Below are 10,099 nucleotides of genomic sequence, written 5' to 3'. Positions count from 1 at the left end.
CGGAGCGCGAGCTCTGCCACTCGGCCACGGCGATCGGCAGAGAGAAGTGGGGGAGGAAGTCGAGGCTCACGGGGTTCTGCAGGGCGCGAGGCAGTGGGGGTCGAGGAGGAGTCGACGAGGTCCGGTGGGGAGGCATCGGCGATGGGGATGGGGAGCGCCGGCGACGGAGAGAACCATGGCGATGGTGGTCTGTGGCGCTTGGGTCGGCTGGCCCGGGGGGTTCTTTTCCTTTTCCCCTTTTTTTTGTTTGTTTGTTTTCTGTTTTCTTTTATTATTTCTTTCTTTTCTATTTAAATCATTTTAAACCATTTAGCCATTTTATAAAAAGGTGTTTGTTGCCCCATAATTACCCTTGTAATATTCGGCAACCACCGAACATTTTTGTTTTAATTTTTGAAAACTTTTATTCTTGTCATAAATTTGAATTTGAATTTTGAACGGTTTCGAATTATTGCGAGGACAGCAACAGTAACCGAGGTGTCATGACACGATTAGCGTGGGATTACTGTAGCCTAATTACCCGGGCGTCACAGCTCAGCTGTCCCGGGATTGATTGATGATCTTCATGGACGCGGCTTGTTGCTGCAAGGGAAAGGTACCGGATCTTGATGTGGCTATGGATCGATCACAATGGACTGTGACTCAATTTATTTTTTGTTTGCGAACAGTTCCCGCTGCAGCACTTTGACTTTATTATGATGTATTATTAATAATAACAGGTGATGTTTGGACCTGCCTTCGCCCAGTTTACTGCATTCCTTCCTGGCATTTCCCCATTGATTTGTTTATTTAGGTGTGTTTCTTGTGATTGATAATTTGCTCTGTCTGGTTAAGCAAACTGGGAGGGAACAAAATGATGATGTGCATATATTTAGTTCCAGTTTCTATGGCTGCTATTCCATCATCAAAAAGCATGCATGTGACGAGCTGCATATATATAGTTTATTCAGTTTATCTGAATTAGCTGATTCAGATCAGTGTAACTTCTGTTTGTGTAAATCCATCATTATGTTGAAAGTTAGCATGATTGATTGATTTGCCATTCATACTGGATACTACAGTGCCTCTGGACTGAATGAATCCTGGTGGTATTCAGTCAGTCAGTATATTACCTTGCAGCAACGCGTCTCCAGTCCAGTTTTGCAGAATTATGGCAGAGTTTAACTTGGCTGCTTGCTTTTTTTTGCCTGGAGGGCGCAAAATTTACATGATTTGTATGGCTGCTGCTATTTGCTTTCTAGTTTCTGTAGCTGCTGGTCCGTCTTCAGAAACATGCATGTGTTGAGCTGATTCGGATCTTGTGTGCCTTTGTTAGTGTGAATCCATCATGTTGAAAGTTGGCATGATTAGTTTGCCACTTATATGTCCTAGTAGATACATTGACTCTGGAATGAATCCTGGTGGTATTTAGTTAGTATATACACCTTTGCAGCAGTGCGTGTCCAGTCCAGCTTTTTTTTTATCAAAACCAACTTTATTCCTCAAATAATAGCCATGTCGTTTACAATTTTTGGAAGAATAAAGTCGGGCGTATCAGAATCCCAGAACTCAGAAGAGTTCAAACTAAAAGAATGTCTAGCTAAACAATCAGCTACGTGGTTGGCCTCTCTGCTACAATGAACATAACTGACGCTAGTAAAATCCATCGCCAACTGAGTGCACCCAGATATGATTGATACATCAGGACCAAGATATGTTTCAGGATTGTTTAGTGCTTCCACCGCAGCCATGCTATCAGACTCGATGACAACTTTTGTGCATCCAATGTTTGCTGCCAGAACAAGTCCATGCTGGATGGCCTTCAACTCAGTTGAAAGAACACTTGACACATGAGGAAGTACCCAGGTTGCTGCAGCTAAGAAATCTCCATGAAAATCGCGCGCCACTGCACCGTTCGCTCCTGTTAGATTTTCAGAGTCAAAGGAGGCGTCAACATTCACTTTTATCGTCCCTTCGGATGGCTTCTTCCATGTATGATCTACCCTACGGGTAGGCTGATTTGGTGTATAAGCTCGAATGAAGTTTGTAGCCAGCACTACCTTTGCAGCAGTGCGTGTCCAGTCCAGCTTTCCAGTGCTAACTGACGAGATGATGTGTTAGGAGGGTTCCGGTCTGGTCTTTCTTTCTGTTCTTTTTTACTTTGTTTCTTTTACACGTTTTCCCTTCTATATTTATTTCCCCATTTTCCTTTTTTCCTTTTCTTTATTTATTAATTCATAAGTTATTTTCCAAAAAATGGCATTTAAAATTCGTAAACCTTCTTTAATTTCAATTTTTTTTTCTGATTTTCAATATTCACGAGTTATTTTAATATTTCGAAAACATCTTAAAGATAAATGAACTGTTTGTTTAAATTCATAATTTTCTAAAAAAATTGTAAACAGTTTTTAAATTCCAGAACATCTTCCGAAATTTATGAACATTTCTCCAAGTTCTTAAAGATTTTTTTTCTTTAAATTCACAATTTTTTCAAAAACTATAGATCATTTTTAAAATTTCAAAATATTTTCAAGGTTTTGGAACTTTTTTGAAAATTCATCCACCAATTTTAAACCACAGATATTTTCGTGAAGTATGTATGCATTTTTAAATCTAAACACATTATTTAAAATTAGTGAACCTTTTCGTGTAGGTGCACATATATTTTTAATAGTCTCAATTTTTTTACAAATTCACAAATTTTAAAATTACATGAACATATTTTAATTCTGTTAATAAATAAAAAAGGAAAACATCAAAAGAAAACGAAAAATTAAATGGAAGAAGAAAAGAAGGAAAAAGAAAAGGTTAGATAAATAGGTGCCACAGTGCGAGAGGAAACATAACGTCAAGTGAGTGATATGTAGGCTTTGTGCTCTGGGCCCATGCATCGCCATCGGTCAACTCTGAGCCATTAAATTTAAGTTTTAGTTTGGATAATATGTCTTGTGTTTTTTTTATTGAAATTGGTTTCGACTCTCTGAGCTGGATAAGTGGGCACCATGGGATTAGCCCACGTAGTCCACATCTTTGGCTGTTCATCTATGGGTGTTCACGAAAGCAAATTAAGTGGGCTTTTAAGTGGGCACCATGGACGGCCCGTGTCCACCCGTAGGCTGACCTACCGATCACCCCTCCCGAGGGCCACCTCCCTTTGCACTACCGGATCCGCCTTCCCACTAGCCATACGGCTTTTTTTTTCTCTCATGGTGAACCCATACAACTTGGCTTTATTATTTTATATATTCAAAAAGGAGGTTAAACACCTGTCCTCTTCAAATAAAAAAAACCAGGCCTCTGCATCATAGGATGTACACAATCATCTTTACGTTCACTCGATAGAAAAAAAAATCCTGTCTTCAAACGTTAAACTTGTTGTATGGTAATTTGTTGCATGTCCAGTGTGGAGGCGGACTCGACGAGGCGGAGGGAGGTGGCCGGTCGGGGTGGGGTGGAGGTTCTGTGGGGAAGCAGACAATGTATCATCATGGAGAGAGGGTATTGTGGGAGGAGGAAAGAGAGGGAGAGGGGTGCAAGAGGGTCCGATGGACGCGGCCTGTCTGCTTCCAAAATTAAGGCGAAAAATTCCATCTAAACCTATCAACATGGATCTATTTCCTAACATCTTGACGGGGAAGAACACAACGATGAATATGGTTCGCAATTTGGATGCATGGTTCGAGACATTTCATTTCCAAAAATTGAATCCAAAAGTTAAAAGCATACGTGCGGCCCTCACATCTCTTCCCGCAGAGGAAAAAGAATCTCACCGAAAACCTATGATGGAGACAAGTGGCGCACATGGCTCATTCCATTTATTATCACGAGAAGCGTTTGGGGGTAAGCATCCCTTTTTTTTTTGAGTGAGAGAAGGCACCCTCAAAGTGCTTTGAAGAAATTTTCCTTTAATTTTAGCAGTGGGCCAAAACAAGAGGAGGAAGAAGTCGGCGGGGTGCCACCGAAGCCCACCACAGCAGTCGAGGCCCAGCCCAGCAAACCAACCAAGACCGACCGATTTTCCCCTTCCCTGCTCCTCCATTCCTTTCCTTCTCCTCCTGCCCTGCCCTGCCGCCGTCGCCGTCGCCGTCAGCCGTCGCCCCCCGCCGCCGCCTTCACGCTCCGATTCGTCTGCCCACCAGTCAGGTACGCCCTCTCCTCTCCACCCCGATTCACCCCTTCTTCCATCAGTACGACGATTAGCCCAACGCAGAACCAGGGCGCTTGCCCCTGGAGTGGATTCTTCAGCACCCCCAGTCCCGATCCCGACCCCGTGTACGGCGAAGGCTCTCCGGACGCCAGGTGTTGGGTCACCCATAGAAAGCCCTCTGCCCGTCTGCCGTCGCCGAGCTCCACGGTCGGCCGCTGGGAGATGTTCCAAGGGGGAGGGAAAATTTCAGCCGATACATGATTTATTCCTGGTCTTATGATCCAACCGCAACCATAGCAGTAGATGGTTAATTCGTGTAGCTTGCACTCCGCAGCAGGGAAGGGGGAAGTGAATTGTTGAACTGAGCCCACCGCCTGAAATCGCGTATCTATCAGGTTTCGATTTCGTAGCGTTGACGGTGGGGTCGGGGGACTGCTCAAGGCCAAAGCTCGGCAGATGTGAATAATGAATCCATGAGATTTTAGCCCAAGAATCTGGTCCTGTTCTGCACAGAGTGCAGACTAGCAGCCATGGAAGATTTCCCTGTAGTACTATTATGACTATATATACACACGAAATCTTCTAACCTCTGGATAGTAGAGTACTACTTAATTTCAGTATGTTCACTTTCAAAATTCAGTATGTTCACTTTCAAAATTCGAGTAAACACTGCCACGATAAATAGGCCGTGTTGTGATGCACAGACAGTATTTGGTTCAGATCGGGAGGCTACTCGCCAGTAACCCCTATTTTCCTTCCATAGCAGCAGGGAAGGGAAGTAAATTGAGCTGAGCCCACCACCTGAAATCACGCATCTACCAGGTTTCAGTTTCGCAGGGTAGGGTGGGGTGGGGGGACTGAGTATATCCATGAGATTTCAGCCCAAGGATTTGATCCTGTTCTGCACAGAGTACAGACGCTAAACAGCCATGGAAGAAATCCATGTAGTACTATTATGACTACACATATACACCAAATCTTGTACACCTTAATTTCAGTACGTCGGCTGTATCAGAATTCCAGTAAGCACTGCCAAGATAAATAAATTGCGCTGTGTGTCTTTGAAACACTTGTGCAGAGCGATTTATATAGGCCCAAAATTTTTTTTTGGAGTTAAGCAGGGCCTTGCGTTTGTTTCCTAAAAGAATTACACAAGATATCTCACACATGTCTGTGATAATAGTTTTCCAACAGCGTCTTCATGTTTCCAATGGTTTTAGTTTGAATGGACCTCCCTCTGTCTCTGTTTCTGGGATCAGTGCACCATTGTCTCCGACAAGTTCCAGCACCAGGTAGACAGGCCTTGTGAGACATAGACGATTGCTCAGGCCCGATGTTCTAGTGCTTCCTAGAGTGCTTTGTATGGCTGAACGAAGCGTCAGTAGGTCGTGCTGTGATGTACAGACAGTATTTGGTTCAGATAGGGAGGCTACTTGCCATTAACCCCTATGTTTCTTGTTGGTGTGACAGTAATTGTCAGTTGTCGCAAAGCTGCTGAATGCCAGGCTGTATAAGCACCAGAGGGGAGTCAGATTGTAGTATGACACAAATCTCTACATCTTCAAACTGCCCCCGCAATGCCTAGTTTGAAAGTGTACAGACTGTATTTTGAAGTGGTGCCTACATGTAGTAACATACTTTCACATCCGTGCCCCGCGTTGAATTTGATACCGGCATGGAACCAGTCACTTGTCTCTCGAGTTGCCAGAGGACCATTTTTCATGTTCCGCACCTTGGATTGGTAACTACATGGTAACATTTTCCACATTTTTGTCCTTCAGCAGCAGCAGCAGCAACTTAGTCGTCGTTGTCGTCGATGGCAGGGTTTGGCAGCCTGGCGCCCAAGACGAAGAACGTGGTGGTGGCGGGCGGGCTGACGGGGTTCGTCTTCGGGGTGTACTACTACACCATGTGGGCGGTAGGCAGCACCGACGAGCTGCAGGTCACCATTGACAAGTTTGAGGACCTGAAGAAGGAGGCAGCCGCCTCCGCCGCTGCCGCAAGCGCCTCAACCCCGGGATCCTCATAAACAAATGCGCCCTTAACTTTGAAACTAGCTGCTGCCTCTGAACCTGCCCAGGACCATGGGTTTGGTTTGTATTGATAATAATAATGGGTGCTTTTAGAGGAAATACCCAATGGTTCCTGGGTACATATGTACCCTATATGGGGATTTATTTTTAATAGTTAAACAAAAAGTCAAAATAGTTAAGAAACTATTTTTAGAATAAAGTTGACTTACTTACGCACTAGTATACATAATTTTCACAAAAAAGAAAAAGATGTTGACTTCACAACGAAAAAGACAAAATTTATTTGCTATTATAGGTCACTATTCACGCTATTTTGACCGGAAATTTGTCTTTTTTGAAAAGAAGTCAAAAGGATATTTTTTTTGTGGATTTTGTTTTTCACGAGTACAATAGAAGGTCAAGTTTATTTCAAAAATATTTTCAGGAATTTTTGACTTTTTGTTGAATTACTAATTTTTTTCCCATATAGGGTGCATATGTCCCCATAGACCAAAAGTTCCCCTCCGTGCTTTTAGTTAGATGCAGCATTTTCATTCATGGCATGGATGGAGTTTGGAGTTGATGATGCTTTTTGTTTGTGAATGGTAGCCGCGGTTTATGATATGATGATACAGGCTCCGCTTCAAAATATAAGGCGTAATGTTTCTGCCCCTCAGAAATAAATCAGGCTTTTCGATGTTTGACCTTTATTAGTTTTGCAATGGAGAGAGCAGTGCCTTTTGTAGGCAGGGTCCTCTGGTTTGTTGTCGCTGCGTGTTAACTTTTCTCTCAGTTGTGAGAGGACCATTTTTTGTGTTTCGCACCTTGGATTGGTAACTACATGTAACATTTTCCACATTTTTGTCCTGCAGCAGCAGCAACCTAGTCGTCTTCGTCGTCAATGGCAGGGTTTGGCAGCCTGGCGCCCAAGACGAAGAACGTGGTGGTGGCGGGCGGGCTGACTGGGTTCGTCTTTGGGGTGTACTACAACACCATGTGGGCAGTGGGCAGCACCGACGAGCTGCAGGTCACCATCGACAAGTTTGAGGACCTGAAGAAGGAGGCGGCCGCCTCCACCGCCGCAAGCGCCTCCACCCCGGGATCCTCCTAAACAGGCGCGCCCTTAACTTTGAAACTAGCTACTACTGCCTCTGAACCTGCCCAGGACCATGGGTTTGGTTTGTATTGATAATAATGGGTGCTTTTAGTTAGATGCAGCATTTTCATTCATGGCATGGATGGCGTTTGGAGTTGATGATGCTTTTTGTTTGTGAATGGTAGCCGCGGTTTATGATATGATGATACAGGCTCCGCTTCGAAATATAAGGCGTAATGTTTCTGCCCCTCAGAAATAAATCAGGCTTTTCGATGTTTGACCTTTATTAGTTTTGCAATGGAGAGAGTAGTACCTTTTGTAGGCAGGGTCCTCTGGTTTGTGTCGCTGTGTTGAAATATGTTGCCCGCCCCCCTTTCTCTATCAGTTCGGTCTTTTGGATAGATGATGGTTGAATCGGTCGGAACATGAATGAACTCACTGTAACACACTGCATCCGTTCCTTTCTTGATCTCCCAAGAATAAGGGGCGTGCGTGTGTCGGTACACTGGACGCGGGCTGTTCATTTGTATTTGTTGGGAATCCTTGCCTTGTTCCCCAAGAAGGTCCGGTTATCAACGGAATTTGGTTAATTCAATCCAAAGCCGATTTTTTTTTTGAAAGTAATCCAAAGCCGATTTGCCAAACGGCCACCCACCTGAATAGTTGTCCAAAAAAAAAAAGTTTAGGGCACACGAATAGTTGTCAAAAAAGAAAAGAGTTAAGGGCATAATAATTTACCGCTTTGCCCGTCGGATCACGCGCGTCCGTCCATCTAAAACCCAACGGCCAGGGAAAATCCGGGGCGGATGGCCCTCCCGATCGAGCGTGTTTCCGGAAAAAGGAAGGAAGGAGTCTCGTGTGATTGAATGAAAGAAACTAAATCCAACGAGATTCTGCTTCCGTTTATTCGTTCGTCGGTTCTAACCGCCGCCAGACGATACAGACACGTACTACGTACGGCGAGAGAATAATAATAAACCAGCAGGGAGCGGAATCGCCCACCGCCGGCCGTACGTGCGCGCCCGATCTCGCCGTCGCCGTCGAGGACCACGTGCTAGCTCCGGTGCTCGCTCGTTCGGCCGTGCTGCCCGGCTTGGATTTTCGGCGCCATGGCGCTCGGCAACATCGCCGTCGTGCTCGGCTCCGGTGAGTTCCCGTGCTCATCACCCCTCAGCTTCGGTCCACATCTATCTGCCATGCATCTACGGTTCTCTCGTCGCCGCCGGCGACTGCCGCGTCCTTCTGAATCTATCTGATGTGCTGCTGATGCTGGGGTTTAGCTTACATCTAGCTTCCTGCCTAGGGTTTAGCTTACCTACCCGCTGGGTGGGTACATACGGATCAACGGATCACTTTGGTTCCTACTCTAGTTTACTTTGATGGCTACAAATAATCCAATCCAATCCAACTGCTCGCTCACAACCCATCCCTGTATCTATAATTCTGTCTTCTTACTTGCTTCAAGCAAAGCTTTTGCAGCCTCCCCCCCTTGATTGAGAATTGCAGCCTCTGTTCTTTAACAATCTGCAATTAGCCTTTATTTAGGGGAACGCTGCAAATTCTTCTGCAAAGCATACTAACGGATTGCAAAAACTTTCTTTCTTTCTTCTCGGTCTCTTGGCAGGATATCTCAGCACTATTCTTACAGGAGGCGACGCCAAGAAAGTCCCCATCATCGGGGACACGCTTGCCCATGTAATTACCTACTTTCATCACCTACCTTGCCTCGGTGCCTTTATTCTCGATCAGTCGGGTTGATTCGATTGTACACACGCCGCGTGACAATTTTGTAACTTTGTTTGTCTCCTCCTCTAGTTTGTGAAGAACACCGGCAAGCATGACAGCAACGATCAGTTGGCGTCACAGGTTTGTTTGTTGTGGATGTTTGTTTTACGTGTCGGCCAGATTGGTTTGACAGACTTTAGATCTAAAATGGCGTTGCTTGACTCTGCTAAACATTTTCAGCTCAACAGTATCAAGGAGGAGGTACAGCGAGTCGTACGCCGCAGAGACGAGAATGTTACGGTTATCTCCGACACATCAGGTCAGTGCTCGCCTGTTTTCTTGTCTCGGTTCTCAACCAAATTGATTATGCAAATGTGTCTTATGTTGGATTTGATCTATCGTTTTTTCATCATGCCCTTTAGACGTCGTACATGGTTATATGATTTTGGCCCTCTAGCTAGTTTGTACAATTCTTATCTGAATATGTGAATTCCTATAGCTGGTAAGTATTTAATATGTGAATTATTATTATATCTTAGTTACCTTCTTCTTTTGTAGGGTCTGGTTCCTATACCATAACAGCAATTGTCGTTGCTGGGCTTATCGGCTACACATACATCAGGTGGAAGGTAAACTCTCATTGTTTTAGGCGATCCAAGACTACACAACACTGAGGCTGTAATACTATCCTAGATTATTTCCTTCTAGTTGCAGGTCATTCTGCTTTTGAAGTCATCCATAATTGCTAATTATCACCATGCTAGTATATATCTAAAATTCGCGCGATAATTTACAGGGTTGGAAGATTTCTGACATGATGTGGGTGACGAAGCGCGGTCTAGCCGATGCCTGTGATGTCGTTGGAAAACAGTTAGATGGTGTTTCAAATACAGTACAGGCAAGGTCCTTTTTTTTTTACTGATATTGCACATCGACTGTTGTGCCGAACCATGCTATACATCCATCTTGACCTTTTTATCTTACATGAAGAAGAACATATACGTCCATTTCAGGTTACTAAGAAACATCTTTCCGGGAGGATCGACCGGGTCGATGGTAATCTAGACGAAACACAAGAAATTATCGAAGGGACAAGGGATGAGGTTGGAACATTCCTGCCGCATAAATATTTCCTTTTCT

At 44.4% G+C, this 10,099-nt stretch overlaps 1 protein-coding gene and 1 long non-coding RNA gene across 2 annotated transcripts; both read left to right on the top strand.

The window, feature by feature from the left end:
• Positions 1–141: 141 nt before the first annotated feature.
• On the top strand, positions 142–6,371 carry LOC125528590. Its single transcript, XM_048693035.1, has 3 exons — positions 142–187; positions 3,898–4,122; positions 5,950–6,371. Exons 1-3 carry the CDS (start codon positions 142–144, stop codon positions 6,153–6,155), a joined length of 477 nt encoding a protein of 158 aa, XP_048548992.1. The 3' UTR covers positions 6,156–6,371.
• Positions 6,372–7,317: 946 nt separating this feature from the next.
• On the top strand, positions 7,318–9,858 carry LOC125528589. The gene is made up of 5 exons (XR_007292419.1): positions 7,318–8,929; positions 9,050–9,100; positions 9,200–9,278; positions 9,518–9,588; positions 9,756–9,858. It is a non-coding gene; the product is annotated as an uncharacterized LOC125528589 (long non-coding RNA).
• Positions 9,859–10,099: the final 241 nt, after the last annotated feature.

This window comes from Triticum urartu, unplaced genomic scaffold (assembly GCF_003073215.2).
Source record: "Triticum urartu cultivar G1812 unplaced genomic scaffold, Tu2.1 TuUngrouped_contig_4970, whole genome shotgun sequence".
In the NCBI taxonomy this organism is placed as follows: Eukaryota; Viridiplantae; Streptophyta; class Magnoliopsida; order Poales; family Poaceae; genus Triticum; species Triticum urartu.
This window is presented reverse-complemented; position numbering and strand designations above follow the sequence as displayed.

Bases quoted from the DNA above. Each gene is read 5' to 3' on its own strand.
- LOC125528590 (XM_048693035.1), top strand. From the start codon at position 142: ATGGGGATGGGGAGCGCCGGCGACGGAGAGAACCATGGCGATGGTG. The intron at 188-3,897 runs GTCTGTGGCGCT...TAATTTTAGCAG, and splicing joins AGAGAACCATGGCGATGGTG to TGGGCCAAAACAAGAGGAGG. The intron at 4,123-5,949 runs GTACGCCCTCTC...CGTCGATGGCAG, and splicing joins TTCGTCTGCCCACCAGTCAG to GGTTTGGCAGCCTGGCGCCC.